The following is a 24,119-nucleotide window of genomic DNA, read 5'->3' as shown; positions in this document are numbered from 1 at the left end:
GCCAGCAGGTAGGTACCACGAGTATCCATCTTTACACTTTCCAAAATCTGTATGAGATGTTTTGTATCTCTCAAATATGCCCGGGTTTTGGGCACCAATGGTTGCATGAACCGATCCACGTATTCACCCAACCTGGAATTGATGGATTGGATTCCATTTATAATGGGTCGCCCAGGAGGTTTTTGGGCATCTTTGTGGATCTTTGGTATTGTATATATAATAGGTACCCTACAGGTATCCGGTACCAAGTACTTGTATTCTTTCTTATTCAGGATACCTTTTTGTCTTCCTCTGTATACCAGATCACATAATTCTTCTTTATACTCTCCTGTAGGGTTACCCCTAAGTTTAATGTACGTGTTGGTATCATTTAGTTGGTTGTCCAGTTCTTCATAGTAGTACGTTCTTGATAGGACCACAATAGCACCCCCCTTATCTGCGGGTCTTATAATGATTTCCTTATTCTTCTCCAGTTCCTTTATCCCTTTATGTATGTTAATAGGATCAGGTATTCGTTTGACCTTTAAATTGTCCAAGTCTTTCAAAACCATTTTGCTGAAAACCTCTATATGGTGATTATCAGGCACCTGAGGGTTAAATAGGGATTTGTTCCTAAGGTTACTGTGTTGAACTATAACTTCATCTGTATTTCTAGACACTTTATTGGCTTGATTCCTTATAGGCTGATTCAACATATATTTCTTGATGTTGAGCTTACGGACAAATTTCCGAACATCAACAAATACATCAAATTTATTTAAATTTCTTTTTGGGGCAAATTTCAAACCCTTATCCAGTGTTATTATTTCTGCCGGGGTAAGGTCAATTCCACTTAAATTATATATGCCATCTCCTAATGTACTTTTCGCCTTTTTGACCTTGTGTCCCCCTCTGCATCCCCTCGTTCGTTGGGGCTTCGGGTATGCTCCGTCTGTTCGTACCGGGGTGGAGTCTTGTCGCTCCGGTGATAATCTAAAAAAGAACGTGGATCTTCTTCATTTCTATAAGAACTGAGTGGTTCATACCTATTTTGCGTATGCACCGGACTTCTCCTATTATCATGATAATTAGAAGGTGCACCATTCTGCTGGTATTGCTGGGATGACCCTCCTTGTTGTTGATAATAAGGCATTGGTTGTTTATAGTAAACTCTTGGGTCTCTATATTCCTGACTATACTGTCTAGAGTCCTGGTGGTAGTTTTGTTCATTACTCTGTTGATTATGGGTTTGCCCTTGGTTTTTGTTCTTGTTTTTCCAATGGGTTTTTCTTGGGGATTTTGATTTTGGCTTTTGATTTCCCTTATTTTTCCACCAGGGTTTTGGGGTCCTAGGCCCATTATGATCATTTCTAGGGGCTCTATCATCAGGATGATCTCTCGAAGGCCCACCATAGTAAACCTCTGGCTGCCTCGTGGGCTCTGTATGTCTAGGATTGGGACCCCTTTCGGGGGACATAATCCGTACCCCCCTGTCAGGGGAAGAGGCTACTGAGCCTCCATGATGTTCTCGTAGGTTCAGTTGCCATTTGAATACCTGATGTATCTTATAATCATGTGTATCCCTCAAATATTTTCTTTTTTTCCTTTGCTTGATTTCCATATCCTTCTGTTCTAGAACTTTATTCAGTTGGTTAGTGAGTATAACAAACGAGGGTGAATCTTTATGGCCCTCCAGTAGAGTTTTACACTCCGCAATTTGTTTGTTAATATTGGACATCTTCCTCTGTTTACGTTTTGAAAGGAATTGCTGCACTTCCACACCTTTATTATTAAAGAATTGATACCATTCCTCAATAGAATCTTTGTCTATTAGGCCATCCATAATGGGAATATCCCATCTAAGTCTCCTAGGGACTATGTTTTCTTTGATGTACTGGTCATGGGTAGTGAGATCCCACCACACACTCATCTTTTTTTCCATCAGGTGTCCAAATCTCCTGAAATTGGTATCTAGATCACCTGATTCGACTATAGGTTTAGTAGTAAAGACTTCCTTAAGATCTATTGTACGGTTTTCCATAAACTGAAAAATCTCCATAGTTGCTGCTGGTAGTGATAAAGTAAAGTGCAAATAATTGAATATATGGTACTACAGCGCTACTAATACTAATTAATCAAAGAAAAAGTATAGAAATAAAAAACTAAATAATACCGCTGCAGACACAAAAAGAGTGTACAAAACCAATAATAGTGATAAATTACCCCGGTACGAACAGACGGAGCATACCCGAAGCCCCAACGAACGAGGGGATGCAGAGGGGGACACAAGGTCAAAAAGGCGAAAAGTACATTAGGAGATGGCATATATAATTTAAGTGGAATTGACCTTACCCCGGCAGAAATAATAACACTGGATAAGGGTTTGAAATTTGCCCCAAAAAGAAATTTAAATAAATTTGATGTATTTGTTGATGTTCGGAAATTTGTCCGTAAGCTCAACATCAAGAAATATATGTTGAATCAGCCTATAAGGAATCAAGCCAATAAAGTGTCTAGAAATACAGATGAAGTTATAGTTCAACACAGTAACCTTAGGAACAAATCCCTATTTAACCCTCAGGTGCCTGATAATCACCATATAGAGGTTTTCAGCAAAATGGTTTTGAAAGACTTGGACAATTTAAAGGTCAAACGAATACCTGATCCTATTAACATACATAAAGGGATAAAGGAACTGGAGAAGAATAAGGAAATCATTATAAGACCCGCAGATAAGGGGGGTGCTATTGTGGTCCTATCAAGAACGTACTACTATGAAGAACTGGACAACCAACTAAATGATACCAACACGTACATTAAACTTAGGGGTAACCCTACAGGAGAGTATAAAGAAGAATTATGTGATCTGGTATACAGAGGAAGACAAAAAGGTATCCTGAATAAGAAAGAATACAAGTACTTGGTACCGGATACCTGTAGGGTACCTATTATATATACAATACCAAAGATCCACAAAGATGCCCAAAAACCTCCTGGGCGACCCATTATAAATGGAATCCAATCCATCAATTCCAGGTTGGGTGAATACGTGGATCGGTTCATGCAACCATTGGTGCCCAAAACCCGGGCATATTTGAGAGATACAAAACATCTCATACAGATTTTGGAAAGTGTAAAGATGGATACTCGTGGTACCTACCTGCTGGCTACAGCAGATGTGGCCTCACTCTACACAGTGATCAATCATAAAGAGGCCATTGATGCGTCCAAATGGGCTCTAAATAATTTTAGTGATTTGGTGTCAAAGCAAAAGCGGTTTATTTTAAGAAGCCTAGCTTATGGTTTGCAGCACAATTATTTTTGGCACAAATCGGATTATTTTAGACAGCTAAACGGAATAGCTATGGGCGCAAAGTATGCACCGAGTGTCGCCAACATCTATATGTCGGAATGGGAGGAGACAGCAATATATGCTGATGTACCGGAATCCTTGGTAGTATATAAGAGGTTTATAGATGACTGTATAGTGGTATGGAAAGGTGATGAAGTCTCATTAAAACAATTTTTTGATAAGTTGAATGAGAATGAGAAAAATATAAAACTCACTTACACGATCAGTGACAAGACTATCCAGTTTCTAGATTTGGAAATCTCTTTGGAAAATCAGAGATTTAGCACGAAAACGTTCTTTAAACCAGTGGATCGTAATGGCTACATCCCAACAGATAGCTGTCATTACGATCCATGGTTGATCAACATACCAAAAGGACAGATGACTCGGATTAGGAGAAACTGTACAAGTAATAGCACATTTTTGGATCAGGCAAACCTTATAGGGACCAAGTTCATACAAAAGGGTTATAGTGATGAATTTATTCAAGAAAAAATCAAGGAAGTCCAAAATATTCCAAGGGAGAACCTCATCTTAGACAAAAAGAAGCCTGTGAATGCAGAATCAGAAGTACCAATTATCTTGAATTTTAATGTGCAACACAGACAACTTGAATCCATTTTTAAAAAATATTGGCCGATTTTAAAATCCGATAGGCAACTCCAAAGTGTACTACCTGTTGCACCTAAAGTGGTATATCGAAGAGCCCCCACATTACGAGACCTGGTGGCTAAAAGTGTCCCAGACCCACCAGATAAGGCCGACAAGCTAACATTTTGGCAAGGAAAAGGATTTTTCCCTTGCAAACGCTGCTTTGCGTGTAGGAAGACTGGGCAAAATGGCCAGAAATGTTCAAGTTTTTCATCGAATGTAACCAAAAAAGAACATAAAATTAAAGATCTTATAACATGCAGAACTGAGGGAGTTGTCTATGTACTTCAGTGCCCCTGTTTATTACAATACGTTGGTCGGACTAAAAGGCCAATGTGGAAGCGAATCAGGGAGCACGTACAGAATATTGAAAAGGGCTGTGTGGAACATAATGTTTCGAGACATTTTGAGCAGTGTCATAATAAAGACCCAAGAGGGTTAAAATTCTGGGCCATTCAAAAGTACATACCTCACTGGAGGGGAAGCCATAAAGTTAGGGAGCTTAGTAAGTGTGAATCTCGGTGGATACACGAGATGGTCACTTTGGCCCCTAATGGCCTTAACATTGAGTTTGACCTCAATTGTTTTATTGCAGATTTTTAATTTTTGGGCTGATTAACTAATTTATTGTCTGTTTATGAAATGTAATTTATTCAAATATATTTATGGGGATTGTTTAAGATTAGAATGATCGTTACTGGTGGCATGTAGCGGATTATATACAATATATACATTTTAATCCTTTTAAATATTTTTATATATTTTAAGTATATGTACTGTTATTATGTAATTTTATGTAAATTTACTATTGCCCACTAGGGGGGGTGATGGTTTTGTCTATATTACTATTCCTTCCCTAGTTGTTTTTTATTGTTATAAGTAAAATGGGTATCTGCCTGTCTTTTGGTGTTTTGGCCACTGGAGGCAAAACACTAGAGACAACAATGATTGTTGTGATACTCATATCAGCGATCGATTAATTGTCTTTCAAGTATTTTAATAGTTTTAAATGCTGTATGTCTATATTAAAAGCTTGTGATATTCACATTATTATTTTGTCAAAGCTGTACAAGTAAGCCGACAATGATGTGAAAGATTATCCTCCGCTCTTGCCTCCATGGTCAGTCTGCATAAAAAGGCAGCTGACATGGTCACATGGCAACCCATGAATAAGTCGCGTGTCTAGTGACGATACGCGTGGGGGAGGAGCCGAGTGACGCGACCATCCACCTGAGGAGATCGTCTAAGCACTGAGCGGCGTTCGTACTACTTTACAGCAGAGCCTAATGTGATCGAGGCTTCCGTGAGTGCAATCGCTGTATTGCATTGGTTTTCTTCCTTATTCATACGTTATTTGCACCATATCTGTGTTTTTCTCTTTTTTGCATGAGCGGCACTGTCCTGAAGTGAAAAGTTACATAGGAGAAAAGTCTGTAAACTTGGAACTATCCCATGAATATTGGACTGTGGTGTGTCTATTTTTTCCATGTGACAGAGGTTGTACTGACTTGCTGCAGTTGCCCATGAAGATTGCATGCTGGTCTTAATAGGGATTTATTCCTAGCACTTCACTGGCACTTTACTGGATGATTTATTATATTGTCTATTTTTTGCACTTGTGATCCCTTTTGTATTAAGGTTTACAAGGGGCTCTCTTCTTATGTAATTTTGTACGTAGAAATAAGTTATTATCAGCGCAACACACCTAATTTATCACTATTATTGGTTTTGTACACTCTTTTTGTGTCTGCAGCGGTATTATTTAGTTTTTTATTTCTATACTTTTTCTTTGATTAATTAGTATTAGTAGCGCTGTAGTACCATATATTCAAATATTTTTTTTTAAAACGCCCCTGTCCCCGTTATCTCGCGCGCAGAAGTGAACACGCATGCAAGTCCCGCCCACATATGTAAACGCCGTTCAAACACCACATGTGAGGTATCTTTGCATGCGTTAGAGCGTGTGCAGCAATTCTAGCACTAGACCTCCTCTGCAACTCGAAAATAGTAACCTGTAAAAAATGTTAAAGCGTTACCTACGGAGATTTTTAAGTACCGAAGTTTGGCGCCATTCCATGAGTGTGCGCAATTTTAAAGCGTGACATGTTAGGTATCTATTTACTTGGCGTAACATCTTCTTTCACATTATACAAAAAAATTGGGCTAACTTTACTGTTTTGTTATTTTTTTAATTCATGAAACCATTTTTTCCCCCCCAAAAAAAACGTTTGAAAAATTATTGCGCAAATACCGTGCGAGAAAAAGTTGCAATGACTGCCATTTTATTCCCTATGGTGTCTGCTAAAAAAACATATATAATGTTTGGGGGTTCTGATTAATTTTCTAGCAAAATTTTTTTTATTTTTACATGAAGGAGAGAAGTGCCAAAATAGGCCCAGTGGACAAGTGGTTAAAGAGCACCTGTCATTTCAGTTCCATCATGGCAGCGCCTGTTGGCGGGCATACAATCACCTGCTACCGCCACGTTCCTCCCCTTGTTGTGTCACTGCCCCATCACCAGCCGTCCCATTAAAGTGAATGGGTCTGTCGGTGAGCCAACAGCGGGTCAGAGGAGGAGCCACTGCAGGACAGAGATGACAGTTGCTCTGTAAAAATGATGATTTGAATCAGATCCTCCCCTGGGGAGCAGTGCCAGTACGGTCCGCTAGTCAGTATTTCTGAACGGATGCTGATATCCGATTCGCTGGAAACCCGTATCAAAGTGGTTAATACCATTTTTAATGCCACCTTTGTTTGTTTTTCTTGTTTTGCGTCCCTCGGTCTTATGAGTCAGACAGAAGTTGGGGGACCTGTGCTCTGTTTGGACTCCTTAGACTCGGAGGTGTCAATCTCCATTTGATTGCGGGCCGCATCAGCATTATGGTTGTCATTACAGGGCCGGTTGTATCTGTAAGAATCGATGTCCAGAGTAGGGATGCACCGATATATCGGTGGCTGATACATATCGGCCGAAAACAGCTGTTTTGGCGACATGCCGAAACAGCTTAAAAATTGCGGATAATGCTGTGTTATGGGCATCGGGTGCCCGTAAAAAAGATGGCCGCTGGGCTGTCACGGCTCAGTCCGAGTGCACTGCACGAGCCAAGTAGTGTCACTGCCAAAGTGTCCCTCCTGAGTCCTCCTGACTCGATCGGCTATTCAAAAATGGCACCGGGTCGCGCCATTATGTAACTGCGCATTCGCCGGGCTCGGGAAAGCTTGTATCCGCTTGGCCGGGCGGCGAATGCGCAGTTACGTAATGGCTCCACCCGGCGCCATTTTTGAATAGCCGATCGAATCAGGAGGACTCAGGAGGGATACTTTGGCAGTGACACTCGTTGGCTCGTACAGTGCACTCGCCATAGGCAGAGGACGGAGCCGTGACAGCCCTGAGCCCAGCACAGCTCTGAGCCCAGCACAGCACAGCCATGTCCAGCTTTAAGGTAATAAAGAAGCTGGTGGTGGGGGCATGAGGTGATGGTGGAAGAAGGTTATGCTGGCACTGTGGCAGGAGGTGGGTGAGGTGATGGTGGCAGAAGGTAATGCTGGCAGGAGGTGGTGGGGGCATGAGGTGATGGTGGAAAAGGTAATGGTGGCACCATGGCAGGAGGTGGGTGAGGTGGTGAGGCAGGAGGTAATGGTGGCAAGAGCTGGCAGGAGGTGATGGTGGCAGGGGGTGGTGGGGGCAGGAGGTGATTGTGGGGGTGGTGTTTTAACATACAATTATTTAAAAAAAAAAAGAAAAGTCATTTTCGGTTTCGGCCTGCCATTTTTTTTTTATTTCGGTTTTGTTTCGGTTCTGAAACTTCCATTTTGGTGCACCTCTAGTCCAGAGTACCCCACTCCCCTTACATCAGATGCCAAGAGCCCCCCACCATTAGAAATCAAGAGTCCTCTACCCTCCCTTATAACACAGTGCACCCCCCTATGCTTCTGCCAGAAAGGGCTGGAGTCTTCTGAATGCTGAGATCAGGGGAGGGGGTGCTTTGGCTGCATAGAGAGGCGCAGGATCTGTAGGAGGAGTTCTGTTGTCCTCTCTGCTACCAACCACTGATACATGGAGAGGGGGTGGGGGGCAGATATAAGCCTCCCTATGGCTGCATGGAGAACTTCAGGATCTGAAGGCGGAGTTCTGTCCTCCTCTCTGCTACCAAACACTGAGACGAGGAAAAGGGAGGGGGGCAGATATAAGCCTTCTTATGGCTGGTGGGTGGAGAACTTCAGGATCTGAAGGAGGAGTTCTGTTGTCCTCTCTGCTACCAACCGCTGAAAAGGGGGGAGGGGGTGGGGGGCAGATATAAGCCTCCCTATTGCTGCATGGAGAACCTCAGTATCTGGAAGGGGAGTTTTGTCATCCTCTCTGCTACCAACCGCTGAGACGGGGAATAGGGATGAGGGCAGATCTTAGCCTCGCTATGGTGGCATGGAGAACTTCAGGATCTGGTGGAGGAGTTCTGTCGTTCTCTCTACTACCAACCGCTGAGAAAGGGGGAGGGGTGGGGGGGCAGATATAAGCCTCCTTATGGCTGCATGGAGAACTTCAGGATCTGGTGGAGGAGTTCTGTGCTGCTGACCTTCTGAGACAAGGTGGGGGCAACAATAGTGGGAGTTGCTGCAGGAGAGGTGTGAGGGCCACCTGAAATGGGCTGGAGGGCCGGGTTCGGCCCCCGGGCCTTGTGTTTGACATATGTGCCTTTAGAGGTTCTAACAAGCCTTGCATTTCTGTCCCGTATAGATTTGTGTGTTGTGAAAAGAAAGCGGGGGCGACCAAAAGGCTCCACCAAGAAGTCTGTAACAGAAGAAGAACCCGCAGAGAACAATGGGAGCTTCGCTCAGGACGGCCAACCGGAGACCGAGGACGGCTGGCTTTCTTCAGAGCCGCTACCGGAGAACCTGGAGTGCCGAAAATGCAGCCGAACCTTCTCCAACATCCGACAGCTGAAAAAACACATCTGCATCATCGTGTTCAATGACGACGAGGATGTCACTCAAGGTGAGACCAAGTGGCTGCAAAACGCGGCGATAAAGCGGCAGATTCTCCTTTCATCACCGCGCTTTTTTACTTTCGCCATCTGCTGAGGTTGATGTCGGTGTGGCCTGTTATTATCTCTGCAGAGAGACGTCTTATCTGTCAGAACTCTAATATATTTGTGTCAATATTTGGCAGCTTTTATTAAATAAAGGACATTTTATACCTGAAAATTTAATTTAGAGGTAATAAAAACCCAACTTGCATTCCTTGCAGGAAAGTGGAAGAGTTTAACCACTTAAGGACCCGCTCATGTACATATACGTCATTTTTTTAAAGATGGATATCTTGGTAACGGCAGCAGCTGCTGCCACAACCGAGGTATCCATCTTTAGCATGAGCGGTCCTGTAAACGATAGCGGTGGTCTCCGCGGCGGATTCGCCGCAAGATCACCGTTAGCGGCGGGAGAGGGGGCCCCGCCCCCTCCCGCAGCTCTCCCACGCCCTCCGCCGCTTACCGTAGCGGCGGAGGCGATCGTGTCCTTCAGCCTGCTGTGTGTGGGGATGCGAGTGAGGGCAAGATGGCCCCCACCCGTCCCCATAGCATAGCAGGGCAGAAGTGACGTCAAAACGTCAGTCCCATCCTAACGTCTTAAAGGCACATTTTTTTGTTGTCATTTTTTCAAATGACAAAATTTCCAGTTTCTTTTTTTTTCTTTTGCATTTTAGTGTAAATATGAGATGTGAAGTCTTTTTGACCCCCAGATCTCATATTTAAGAGGACCTGTCATGCTTTTTTTTTTATTACAAGGGATGTTTACATTCCTTGTAATAGGAATAAGAGTGATCAATTTTTATTTATTTTATTTTTTTCAGTGTAAAAAATAATAAAATAAATAAAAATAAATAAGAAAACAAAAATTTTATTTTTTTTAAAGCGCCTCGTCCCGACGAGCTCGCGCGCAGAAGCGAACGCATATGTGAGCAGCACCCGCATATGAAAACAGTGTTAAAACCACACAAGTTTGACAAGGTATCGCCGCGATCGTTGGAGCGAGAGCAATAATTCTAGCCCTAGACCTCCTCTGTAGCTCATAAGATGCAACCTGTAGAATTTTTTAAACGTCGCCTATCGAGATTTTTAAGGATAAAAGTTTGACGCCATTCCACGAGCGGGCGCAATTTTTAAGCGTGACATGTTGGGTATCATTTTACTCGGCGTAACATTATCTTTCACAATATATAAAAAAATTGGGCCAAATTTATTGTCTTATTTTTTTAATTAAAAAAAGTGATTTTTTTCCAAAAAAAAGTGCGCTTGTAAGACCGCTGCGCAAATACGGTGTGACAAAAAGTATTGCAATGACCGCCATTTTATTCTCTAGGGTGTTAGAAAAAAAGACATATAATGTTTGGGGGTTTTCAGTAATTTTCGAGCAAAAAAAAATGTTTTTTAGTCTTGTAAACACCAAATCTGAAAAACACCCAAGTCCTTAAGTGGTTAAGGAGAATCGGCCATGAATGCAGCTATAGCTGAATAATAACGATGGATTAATAACTGCATCAGCAATATGAAAGATGGTTGGGCCGGCCGTAGATGGAGTAAAATGTTAACCCACCAAATGACAGCTACAGCGCGGTTGCACATTGCCGGGAGGGCGTCATATGACGTGTTCGTGCCCCCTGCAGCGCGCATCAGCGGTGATCTGTGATCGCTGCATCCTTGAGACACAACTGATCGCAGATCGGGGTAAAGAGCCAGAGAGACTCGGAAATACTCGGAGACCGCTTAGGCTCAAACACTCTGGAGCCCACAGAAAGGCTGGGAAACACTCGAGTTTTTCCAAGTGTTTTCGGACAGCTCAGAGTGTCACGGCGCCCCCGCACCTCTGGCCAAATGCGGTACTGCACACCGCAGAGGCTTGAATCTTGTTTGTTTTGCGAGACAACACTCGCGAACCAAGTCAGGTTTAAAAAAAAAAAAATTCTCGTATTGCGAAACGCTCGTTAACTGCGTTACTTGCAATCCGAGGTTCCACTGTATTTACTGGCAGGAAAAAAAGGTTTTACTATCCAACAACGAGGGCAGAAGATTCAATAGATGGAAAATGTAAAAAAATTACTGAAGGTCCTCTACCGTGAGCTCAGGGGGCGTGTCCATGACAGCCTGGGCTCTGATAAATGGGCTGCATGACACCGGCTGTCATTCAACCCAGAAAACGAGTGACATCTAGTGGTGGAAAGAAATTGGTCGAAGGTTACTATTACAGCAAAAACTGCTTTTAACCCCTTCCCAACCAGTCAATAGCAAATTGGCGTCCGGGAAGTGGTTGCGTTATCCTGGCTGGACGTCATATGACGTCTAGCAGGATAACAGCCGCCGCGCGCCCATGGAGGTGCGCTTCGCAGCGATCGGTGGTGCGGTGTGTCGGTCTGAAACACCGCTACACTGATCTCGGTAAAGAGCCTCCGGTGGAGGCTCTTTACCACGTGATTAGCCGTGTCCAATCACGGCTGATCATAATGTAAGTTGGAAGAGCCGTTGATCGGCTTTTCCCCACTCGCTCATGACAGACGCGAGTAGAGGAGAGCCGATTGGCTGCTCTCCTGACAGGGGGGGTCTGTGCTGAGAGTTTATCAGTGCAGCCCCCCCTCGGATCCCCGCCAAGGACCACCAGGGATGGCCATTCACACTGGACCACCAGGTATGCCCCCTGGACCACCAGGGAAATGCAAATCTGTGCCAAGGCAGCTTCCAATCGATGCCCAGGCAGCTGCCAACCAGTGCCCACCCAAAAGCCCAGCCAGTGCCACCAGGGATAAGCAGTGCCACCCATAAGTACCCATCATTACAGCCTTTCAGTGCCCATCGGTGTCGCCTTTCAGTGCCGACCAGTACCACCCATGAGTACCCATCAGTGCCGCATATCAGTGCCCATCGTCAGTGCCACCTTATTGGCGCCACCTTATCAGTGCCGCCTTATAAGTGACCATCAGTGAAGGAGAAAATGTACTTATTTACACAATTTTAAAACCGAAAAAAAAGAAAAACTTTTATTTTTTTTTTAAACATTTCGGCCTTTTTTTATTTGTATAGCAAAAAATAACCCCAGAGGTGATCAAATACCACCTAAAGAAAAGCTCTATTTGTGGGAACAAAATGATAAAAATTCTGTGTACAGTGTAGCACGACCGCGCAATTGTCATTTAAATAGCGCTGAAAGCTGAAAATTGGCCTGGGCAGGAAGGGGGTGTAAGTGCCCGGTATTGAAGTGGTTAATGACCTAACGGTTACCGTTTTGCTCGAATATCTGGGGACTGACTGTTGTGCATGTGTTGTTCAGGTCCGGACTTCGAGGGGCAGTTCATCCTGGCAGATTACGAGAAGGAGAAGCAGCCGAAGCGTTCCCGTCTCCAGAAAACAGAAAAGGCCCTGCAGTCCAAAGAAGCTGAGAAGAGCCAGGGAGTCAATCCCATCATCCGCGTTCTTCTAACTGCGCACGAGGCGATTCCAGGTACGCTATCTCTTCCATGCCTTTTCACAGATAAAGCCTTAGACAGCTGGCAACAATTTACTTATCTCAGCACATTGGAAGCCGGTATATAGAGAGGCACTGAATATATTACAGGTTACAGCGCCGTCTGACAGATTACCTTCCAATCCCGTCTCTCTCCAGCAGCGGGAGTGCAATGCCTGGTGTGCCGTGTTTATGGCAATAGGTTCTCCATACTTCTCTGCCCTGGAGGGGCTTTAAAAACTTTGTATGAAATATAAACTCAGACGTGCCAGAAGGCGAAAAATCTGTCTTTTAATAGTTTGTGGAACATCTGCAACAATACGGGAAAGTTACTTTTCTGTGTCAAGGCCTCTTTCTACCGTGACTCCTTTCTCTTCAACGTATGAAACGGTAACTGAGAGAAAGCGTACTAAGAGCCTAGGCACCTCCCACCTTAAAGTAAACTCTTAGGCCCCTTTCACACTGGGGCGTTTTTCGAGCGTTATTACAGCGTTTTTTTGAGCGTTTTTTTGAGCGTTTTCCGAGCGTTATTCCGGCGTTTTCCAAGCGTTAATCCTGGCGTTTTTCGAGCGTTATTACAGAGTTTTTCAAAAGTTATTACAGCGTTATTCGAGCGTTATTCGAGCGGTTTTCCGGCGTTATTCCGGCATTTTTCGAGCGTTATTGTGACGTTTTTCGAGCATTATTGCGGCGTTTTTCGAGCGTTATTACAGCGTTTTTCGAGCGTTATCCGAGCGTTATGCAAGCGTTTTTACAGCGTTTTTACAGCGTTTTTACAGCGTTTTTACAGCGTTTTTACAGCGTTTTTACAGCGTTATCCGAGCGTTATTCCGGCGTTTTTCGAGCATTATTGCGAAGTTTTTCGAGCATTATTGCGCCGTTTTTCGAGCGTTATTACAGCGTTTTTCGAGCGTTATCCGAGCGTTATGCAAGCGTTTTTACAGCGTTATTACAGCGTTTTTCGAGCGTTTTTCCGGCGTTTTTCGACCGTTATTACAGCGTTATCCGAGCGTTTTTCGAGCGTTATTGAGGCGTTTTTCGAGCGTTATCCGAGCGTTATTCCTGCGTTTTTCGAGCGTTATTGCAACGTTTTTCGAGCATTATTGCAGCGTTTTTCGGGCGTTTTTCGAGCGTTATGCAAGCGTTTTTACAGCGTTATTACAGCGTTTTTCGAGCGTTATTACAGCGTTTTTCGAGCGTTATCCGAGCGTTATCCGAGCGTTATCCGAGCGTTATCCGAGCGTTATCCGAGCGTTTTTCGAGCGTTTTTCGAGCGTTTTTCGAGCGTTTTTCGATTGTTATTACAGCGTTATTCGATTGTTATTACAGCATTTTTCGAGCGTTTTTCGAGCGTTATCCAAGCGTTATTACAGCGTTTTTCGAGCGTTATTACAGCGTTTTTCGAGCGTTATTACAGCGTTTTTCGAGCGTTATCCGAGCGTTATCCGAGCGTTATCCGGGCGTTTTTCGGGCGTTATCCGAGCGTTATCCGAGCGTTATCCGAGCGTTATCCGGCCGTTTTTCGGGCGTTATCCGAGCGTTATCCGAGCGTTATCCGGGCGTTTTTCGGGCGTTATCCGAGCGTTTTTCGAGCGTTATCCGAGCGTTTTTCGAGCGTTATCCGAGCGTTATTCGAATGTTATTACAGCGTTATTCGATTGTTATTACAGCGTTTTTCGAGCGTTATGCAAGCGTTTTTACAGCGTTTTTCGAGCGTTATGCAAGCGTTTTTCCAGCGTTATTACAGCGTTTTTCGGGCGTTATTACAGCGTTTTTCGGGCGTTATTACAGCGTTTTTTTTAAGCGTTATTACAGCGTTATCCGAGCGTTTTTCGAGCGTTATTCCGGCATTTTTCGAGCGTTATTGCGACGTTTTTCGAGCATTATTGCGGCGTTTTTCGATTGTTATTACAGCATTTTTCAAGCGTTATTACAGCGTTTTTCGAGCGTTATTACAGCGTTATCCGAGCGTTTTTCGAGCGTTATCCGAGCGTTATCCGAGCGTTATTACAGCGTTATTCGAGTGTTATTACAGCGTTATTCGAGCGTTTTTCGAGTGTTATTACAGCGTTATTCGAGCGTTTTTTGAGCGTTATTCGAGCGAAGCCACATCTGCAATCCCAATGTGCTGGTAAAGCACCGCTAAGACCCTAACGTTTTAGGGCGTTTTTGCAGCGCCTCGGTATGAAAGGGTAAATCGTTTTTACAGCGCTTTCAATTCATTTCAATGGAGAGGGGCGTTTTTGGAGCGTTTTTTTCAGCGCTCAAAAGTTGCTTCAAAGATGCTGCTTGCAGGACTTTCCTAACGCCCCCGCCAGTTCAACGCCTCAGTGTGAAAGGGTAAGGCGTTTTTACAGCGCTTTCAATTCATTTCAATGGAGAGGGGCGTTTTTGGAGCATTTTTTTTCAGCGCTCAAAAGCTGCTCCAAAGATGCTGCTTGCAGGACTCGGTGTGAAAGGGTCCATTGAGATGCATGGAGAGCGTTTTAAGAGCACTATTTTTAACGCTAAAACTCTGTAAAAACTCTTCAGTGTGAAAGGGGGTCTTAGGGCTCTTTCACATGGGCGGCCCGTTCAGGTCCGCCTGCCAGTTTTTTGGGCGGACCTGAACGGGCGCTCCGTGCTCCACTATGGAGCCGCGGATGTCAGCGGTGACATACCGCCTGACACCCGACCCGCTCCAATCTGCCAAAGTGTGACGGAGGAAAGACCTACTTTTCCATCCGTCTGGCGGATCGGATGAACACGGACAGACGGTCCGTGTTCATCCGATTTCCCCCCCATAGGGGAGAGCGGAGAAAAGACAGGGCAGTCCCTGCACAGTGTGCGGGGACCGTCCTGTCATCCGCCGGCTCAGCGGGGATCAACGGAGCGATCCCCGCTGAGCAAGCGGAGGTTCACGGGGCAGATCATTACTGATACGCCCCGCGTGAAAATGGCCTTACATACACTATATTATCGAAAGTATTGGGACGCCTTTACATGCGCATGAACTTTAATGGCATCCCAGAGTATGTATAGAAAGGTTGGATAGTTTCCAGAAACAGATGGTGGAGTCTCACAATCCCAGGAAGCGGTAAAAAAAAGAGAAAGGCTAGAGAGAGACACAACTCTCCCAAAATATGGGATTTTACAGAGAGACACCGATTCTGTTATAAGGTGAGCACATTAGACAAGATTGATTGAAAAAATATAAGAATTTATTAATAACATTAAAATGTAATCATTGGTTAACATGGACCACAAAGAGATCAGAAACAAGATACTTCATTTGTGCAGATGGCCAACATGTTTCGCACAGTTGTGCTTCATCAGGGCCTTGAACCCATCTTTAGTTTCACATGGTCTAGTCTGATAAAAGTTGGATGAGTCACATGCAGCTTATAAGCTACGCCAATGCCGGTAGAACACACAATGTAACATTCCCGGTGGTGGTCAGATCCACCAGGTAGGAATGTGGGAATGTTAGATCGTTGCAGTCGACCAATCAACAGATCATAGATATCTGTCTGTATAGCGTAGATGTGGCTAGTTGTAAGCACTACCAATATAGAGAGATCCTCCGGCGATGTACTGGATTGTGTCTTGTGCTGCCGACTTATAAGGAGCGTGCTTTATTAGTCAGCAGCACAAAACGCAATGAACTTTCAGTGCATCAGCCTACTGGCTTTAAACTACAACCAAAATGTCATGATGTGTGAATTCATGCTGCCTCAGTAGACGGGACACACACTATAAAACCAATGTGTATTTATTTGGCAGGAGCAACAAAAATCATTCCAGTGGAAGCGGCAGCCCCTGCGGCTGAACCAGAAGTGACCTCCCAGCCATCTGAGCCAGAGCAGAGTCTGAAGAGGGGATACCAGGAGTACGCCATCCAGCAAGTCCCTCAGGAACAGTCCACTAATTCAAGCAGGTATGGCTGATCCCCGAACACGACGACTGTCTGTAGTGTGTCTACCTTCTGTGTCTAAGTCTCATACAAACAGGATTTGAAGCTGAACACCCAGCAGACCATTAACAACTTAAGACCCGGACCTTTAGGCAGCTAAAGGACCCGGCCAAGTTTTTGCCATTCGGCACTGAGTCGCTTTAACTGACAATTGCGCGGACGTGCGACGTGGCTCCCAAACAAAATTGGCGTTTTTTTCCCCCCACAAATAGAGCTTTCTTTTGGTGGTATTTGATCACATCTGCGGTTTTTATTTTTTGCGCTATAAACAAAAATAGAGCGACAATTTTGAAAAAAATGCAATATTTTTTACTTTTTGTTATAATAAATATCCCCCAAAAATATATATAAAAAACAATTTTTTCCTCAGTTTAGGCCGATACGTATTCTTCTACCTATTTTTGGTAAAAAAAAAACGCAATAAGCGTTTATCGATTGGTTTGTGCAAAATTTATGGCGTTTACAAAATAGGGCATAGTTTTATTGCATTTTTATTTTTTTACTACTAATGGCGGCGATCAGCGATTTTTTTTTTTTCGTGACTGCGACATTATGGCGGACACTTCGGACAATTTTGACACATTTTTGGGACCATTGTCATTTTCACAGCAAAAAATGCATTTAAAATGCATTGTTTACTGTGAAAATGACAATTGCAGTTTGGGAGTTAACCACAAGGGGCGCTGATGGGGTTATGTATGACCTCAATTGTGTTCCTAACTGTAGGGGGGTGTGGTTGTAGGTGTGACGTCATCGATTGTGATTCCCTATATAAGGGAACACACGATCGATGATGGCGCCACAGTGAAGAACGGGGAAGCTGTGTTTACATACGGCTCTCCCCGTTCTTCAGCTCCAGGGACCGATCGCGGGACTCCAGCGGCGATCAGGGCCGCGGTCATGGAGCTTCGGACAGGGTCGCGTGCACGCGCCTGCGACCCCCTGGCTGGGCTTAAAGGGCAATGTACAGGTACTTTGTGCCCAGCTGTGCCCTTCTGCCGATGTATATCGGCATGAAGGGGTCCTTAAGTAGTTAAAGGATAAGTTCACCTTTGAGAACATGTTGTATGTTCCACCCCTTTGTAGAGTGGAACATATAACATGTTCCCAATGCTGCAGCCGCTGCCCCCTCCCTGTGACAGCAGTACAGGGAGAAATTCCCCATTCCCCTTGCTATCAGTTTTTTAAATCGGCTCCGCCCACACCGCCACATCATTCAGAGTTCTGTGAATGAATGAACTACAAGTCCCAACATCCTGTGCGGATGTCTGCTTGTAATTCTGAATGAACTACCATGGTACTGTGGAGCGTGGTGGTAGTTCATAGATTCTTCCTGTCAGTGTATCTGCTTGCCCCCGTACAGGATGTACACACTCACACAGCATATAGCCAAAATCAGATTCCCTTACACAAGGCCACAACACAGTGTGTAGCCGGCTACTGCAGCTGTGCCACCATTCCAATCTGGGCATTTCACAGGTCAGAACTGCAGCATAGCAGCCAGCTACACACTCTGGGCCATAGAAGACATTTATCTCGGGGGTGGGGGGGAGCCGCTGTCTGCTTTCTCAGATTGCAAGAGTGAGACAAGACACAAGATAGTGCACTTTGCACGGCTATCCGGGTGTTTTTTGAGTACAGTAGGCCTGTGTTGCAGGATCATACGTTGGGCTCTCCTGCCTGTGAAAAAAAAGTGCAATGGCAAATCTTGGGTGTGGATTTCATCACACTGAATATTGGACATGGCACAGAGAGCAGGGGTTCATTAGTACAGTAGGTGCTCCTGATTTTGTGTCAATCTCACTTCTGCTAGCGGCGAGATTGACCACCCGCGATCCCCGTCGAGGGGGCCAGCGGCGAGCTATGTCGCTCCTCCTGCTCGCCGCCCCCAATGGATTCCTATGGATGCGCGGCATCTCGTGGGGGCAGCCAGCGAGAGAAGCACAGCCTCCAGCAGCGATATCCAGCGCGATCCCATCGCGTTGGATATACGAAATCGGAGGCACCTACTGTAAGTGACGCAAAGGTTCAGTAGTAGGTGAGGCCGAGTTCAGGGTTCAGTAGTTGGTGAGGCCGAGTTCAGGGGTCAGTTGTGGTTGGCGAGGTCGAGTTCAGGGGTCAGTTGTGGTTGGTGAGGCCGAGTTCAGGGGTCAGTAGTGGTTGGTGAGGCCGAGTTCAGGGGTCAGTTGTGGTTGGCGAAGCCGAGTTCAGGGGTCAGTTGTGGTTGGCGAGGCCGAGTTCAGGGGTCAGTTGTGGTTGGCGAGGCCGAGTTCAGGGGTCAGTTGTGGTTGGCGAGGCTGAGTTCAGGGGTCAGTTGTGGTTGGCGAGGCCGAGTTCAGGGGTCAGTAGTGGTTGGTGAGGCCGAGTTCAGGGGTCAGTAGTGGTTGGTGAGGCCGAGTTCAGGGGTCAGTAGTGGTTGGTGAGGCCGAGTTCAGGGGTCAGTAGTGGTTGGTGAGGCCGAGTTCAGGGGTCAGTAGTGGTTGGCGAGGCCGAGTTCAGGGGTCAGTAGTGGTTGGCCAGGCCGAGTTCAGGGGTCAGTAGTGGTTGGCGAGGCCGAGTTCAGGGGTCAGTAGTTGGCGAGGCCGAGTTCAGGGGTCAGTAGTTGGTGAGGCCGAGTTCAGGGCTCAGTTGTGGTTGGTGAGGCCGAGTTCAGGGCTCAGTTGTGGTTGGTGAGGCCTAGGACAGGTTTTGCCTAACTGTTTGAGGGGCTACCAGCATAAATCTCCCCCCCCCCCCCCCGTTACTTTCTTTTAAAGGGGTGCAACTGCAATCTGAGGGGGCACTGGTCTGTATAAGGCTGTAAAACCCAAACCATCTGAAATACTTACTTTTTATACAACTATGATCATCACAGTGTAATTTACACAGTAATCGGTGTATTTGTATAGCACTGATCCCTGTATAAATGACAATGGTCCCAAAATAGTGTCAAAAGTGTCCGCCATAATGTCGCAGTCACGATAAAAATCTCAGATCGCCGCCATTACTTATAAAAAAAAGTAATTCTAAAAATGCCATAACTCTATCCCCTATATTGTAGATGCTATAACTTTTGCGCAAACCAATCAATATATGCGTTTTTTTTTTTTATCAAAAACATGTAGAAGAATACATATCTGCCTAAACTGAGAGAGTATGTGTGTGTGTGTGTGTGTGTGTGTGTGTGTATATATATATATATATATATATTTTGTATGGGGGGGGGGGATATTTATTACAGCAAAAAGTAAAAAATGTCGCTCATTTTTTGTTTATAGCGCAAAAATTAAAAACCGCAGAGGTGATCAAATACCACCAAAAGAATTCTCTATTTGTGGGGAGAAAAAAAAAATACGTAAATTTTTGTTTGGGTGCTGTATGTGACACACATACACTGTGCTATACATATAACACAATATATAAAATACATACACACACACACACACATATATATATATATATATATATATATATATATATTAATATTACAACATATACAATGTCGCACGGCCGCTCAATTGTCAGTTAAAGTGTTGCAGTGCCGTATCGCAAAAAGTGCTCTGTTCAGGAAGGGGGTAAATTCTTCTGAGGCCGAAGTGGTTAAAAAGTGTTATTTTTTCATTTTTTTTGCGCAGTGTATTATCCATTAGAATCACTTTCAGTTATTGTGAGCAATCACAGTGTATTGTAGAAAACGGCTCTAATTCCATTCAAAGTCTCCTAAACAAGAAAGCGCAGCCAAACATGGTATTTTGCGATCATTTGGCCAGGGAAAGCTTTAATCTAACAAGAGTAGTTTGAGGGTAAACCGATGAAACACCTTAAAGTCTGTCTGACTGGTGGCAGAATTGTCCGGTGCTGAATTGATGTGAAGTAATCGCCGTCGCTGGCGCACAGAGCAGCTTGTATTTCGTGGCAGACGCGAGAGCGCGCTCTCCAGAGAGGTTTAAATTCAGCGGCTTTAATTTCACTTAGATGTAGATTAGAGCCTCGCTCATAGTTCAGCAATCAGAGGTGCTCCCTCGGCACACAGAACTTTTTAGATTTACAATTATGAAGTTCAGCAAATAACGACGGAAGAGGGGAAAAAAAACAAGAAGAAGAAAAAGAAAAAATGTATTTGCCGTGTAAAATGGATAAACCTCATTAGGCAGGAGCGGGAGGATCTCCCAGGTATATTCCTATAAAAGAATTGATGTTCCGTCATCGCTTTTCCAACGCGGCTGCAGTTAATTTAATAACGCAGTGCAGATAGCATTAGCTTTAATAGTCTGCTGCAAGTTGGGTTAATAAAAGCTAATACCTGATCAGCTGTTATGGGTTATGCAATTTTGCAAAGTGCTTTTTAAATTAGCCGTTCGGTCTTTTGGCACAGCATTTTCCCCGTCCTTGCTGGCAGCTGCCAAGTGTCATCAGCTGGACTGGAGGCAAGATAAATAAAGCTGAACTCTAGGCAAACGGCTGAATGCACAGTTAACCACTTAAGACCCGGACCTTTTGGCAGCTAAAGGACCCGGACAGGTTTTGCGATTCGGCACTGCGTCGCTTTAACTGACAATTGCGCGGTCGTGCGACGTGGCTCCCAAACAAAATTGGCCTAATTTTTTTCCCACAAATAGAGCTTTCTTTTGGTGGTATTTGATCACCTCTGCGGTTTTTATTTGTTGCGCTATAAACAAAAATAGAGCGACAATTTTGAAAAAAAATCAATATTTTTTACTTTTTGCTATAATAAATATCCCCCAAAAATATATATAAAAAAAAAATGTTTCCCTCAGTTTAGGCCGATACGTATTCTTCTACCTATTTTTGGTAAAAGAAATCGCAATAAGCATTTATCGGTTGGTTTGCGCAAAATTTATAGCGTTTACAAAATAGGGGATAGTTTTATTGCATTTTTATTATTTTTTTTTTTTTTTTTTTACTACTAATGGCGGCAATCAGCGTTTTTTTTTTTTTTCCTGACTGCGACATGGCGGACACTTCGGACAATTTTAACACATTTTTGGGACCATTGTCATTTTCACAGCAAAAAATGCATTTAACCACTTCCATACCAGGCACTTACGCACCTTCCCGCCCAAGCCAATTTTCAGCTTTCAGCACTGTCGCACTTTGAATGGCAATTGCGCAGTCGTGCGACGTGGCTCCCAAACAAAATTGGCGTCCTTTTTTCCCCACAAATAGAGCTTTCTTTTGGTGGTATTTGATCACCTCTGCGTTTTTTTTTTTTTGCGCAACAACTAAAAAAAGACTGGCACTGATGGGCATCGATGAGATGGCACTGATGGACATCGATGAGGTAGTACTGACAGGCACAGATGAGGTGGCACTGATTGGCGGCGCTGGTATGCGGCACTGATGGGCACACATAGGCGGCACTGATGGGCACTCATGGGCGGCACTGATGGGCACTCATGGGCGGCACTGATGGGCACTCATGGGCGGCACTGATGGGCACTCATGGGCGGCACTGATGGGCACTCATGGGCGGCACAGATGGGCACTCATGGGCGGCACTGATGGGCACGCATGGGCGGCACTGATGGGCACTCATGGGCGGCACAGATGGGCACTCATGGGCGGCACTTATGGGTGGCACTGATGGATACTTATGGGTGGCACAGATGGGCACTGATAGGTGGGTACTGAGCATGGATGGGCACTGTGGGGTGGCACTGATGGACACTTGGGGTGGCACTGATGGACACTTGGGGTGGCACTGATGGACACTTGGGGTGGCACTGATGGACATTGTGGGGCAGCACTGATCTACCCATGTTGCCAGTCAGTGCCCATTTGTGGGCACTGATTGCCATCTTTATTTTTTTTTAAAAAAGCTTTTTTTTTTTAAGACTCTTTCAGACGCGAGTGAGGAAGAGCCATCAACGGCTCTTCCTGTTTACATCGTGATCAGCCGTGATTGGACATGGAGGCGGAGGAGGCGGTCCTTAAGCAGTTAAGCAGTTAAAGATCATATAAAGCAGGGATCTCCAAACTACGGCCCTCCCAGTTGTTCAGGAACTACAATTCCTATCATGCCTAGTCATTTCTGTGAATGTCGGAGTTTTACAATGCCTCATGGTACGTGTAGTTATGCAACAGCTGGAGGCTCATAGTTTGAAGCCCCCCGGACATAAAGGGTGCTGTTTTACCCGGCAAAGGATTTTTATTCCTGTGCGTACGGTCCTGAGATTTACACAGCCCTGTCTGGCAGAGCGGGAGACTTGATTTTGCTCTGCTGCTCCTAAAGTGGATGTGAACCCGTTTCATGAAATTTGAGCTGGGCACATATATCTGCAGTATTTTGTTATCTCTCTTCAATGAGCCAAGTCCCTTAGAGCCGGTTCACACTGGGGCGACTCGTCAGGCGACTCGGCCGCCTGACAAGTTGCGTCCCATTCTATTCAATAGAACCGTTCTAATAGGAGCGACGCAAAAAACCCGGTACCCCTTTATACAAATATGCGTACCACAAGAAAAAAAAACTGAAGTATATTGTGTGTTACTTGTGCCTGTGTTGGCTCCGGTCACCATGAAAATAAAGCCGCTCTGTTGCCAGTACGTCTGCTCACAGTGCTTCCGGTCATGCGATAGAAGTCACCACGCCCTGACGCGTTTCGTCATTGGTTGACTTCATCCCATAGATGAGTGCATCCAGTGGCATATATCCTCCATGTGTGCAGGATGTGACACAGGGCCAAAGGGGAGGGGGGGGGGGGCAGGTAAGGTAGAATCTGCATCGTATGTCAACACACCCTTTTTAAACATGTATCAGGTTAAGGAAGCCTCTTCAAATAAATGGACCCAGACAATTCTCCAAAAATAAAATGCAGATGGATATTTTTTCTCAATGATGCGCACCTCAATACATGAAAGAGAGTTATGGCACAATGTGGTTCTATTCAAAAAGAATGGCCTGCGTTGGGGTAATGTGTGTGCGCGTGCGTGTTAGGCTGATTGCAGTGCAGAAGTGAGCTTCGGCTATTATAGATCTTGTCCCTTCACCAGTCCACAAAAATGTTTTCAAACATTGGTTTACAATCGGACATAATCAATGAAGTTTTCACAATCTTGAATTTGCACATTTCACGCGTTTCACATGGCACAGCCTGCTTCTTCAGGAATAATGTTCTCCACTGCCTGTAATGATGGATACATTATTTTAATTTCTATCTTGTTAACCAGGTTGTAAAATCAGAAGTCTTTTTTTTTATCTTCAAGCGGAGCTCCGCCGTACAAAAAATATTAAAAGCCAGCAGCTACAAATACTGCAGCTTCTGACTTTTAATATTAGGACACTTACCTGTCCTGGAGTCCAGCGACGTCGGCAGCAGAAGATGAGCAATCGCTCGTCACTCTGCTGCCCCCCCGCCATCCTCGGTGAGGGAACCAGGAAGTGAAGCATTGCGACTTCACTGCCCGGTTCCCTATGGCGCATGCAGAGTCGCGCTGCGCCGTGCTCACTGGTATCTGCTGTGTTCTGGGAGACAAGTGTTTCCTAGAACACAACAGGGGGGGGGGATCTGATGTTCTGCCCGCAGTCTACCCGCAGACTGTGTGGCCAGAAGTGGGTTCAAATACCTGTCTTTAGACAGGTATCTGCACCCCCCTCCCCCTGTTGTGTTCTGGGAAACACTTGTTTCTGCTATAGCGTTCCTATTTTGCACACCACGTGTGCCGTCTGCTAGTTGTCCGATCCAGTCCTGACCCCCGCTC

General features: G+C 44.9%; 1 protein-coding gene across 2 annotated transcripts in view; it reads left to right on the top strand.

Moving 5' to 3' along the window:
• ZFAT (zinc finger and AT-hook domain containing) overlaps positions 1-24,119 on the top strand; it is a 287,697-nt gene that overhangs the window by 75,558 nt on the left and 188,020 nt on the right. For both annotated transcript variants that reach the window (XM_040355000.1, XM_040354999.1), the window contains exons 4-6: positions 8,718-8,975; positions 12,296-12,466; positions 16,232-16,385. In XM_040355000.1, coding sequence (XP_040210934.1) covers positions 8,718-8,975; positions 12,296-12,466; positions 16,232-16,385 — 583 coding nt within the window. The remainder of the gene's footprint in view (positions 1-8,717; positions 8,976-12,295; positions 12,467-16,231; positions 16,386-24,119) is intronic.

This window comes from Rana temporaria, chromosome 5, assembly GCF_905171775.1.
Source record: "Rana temporaria chromosome 5, aRanTem1.1, whole genome shotgun sequence".
Taxonomy (NCBI): domain Eukaryota; kingdom Metazoa; phylum Chordata; class Amphibia; order Anura; family Ranidae; genus Rana; species Rana temporaria.
This window is presented reverse-complemented; position numbering and strand designations above follow the sequence as displayed.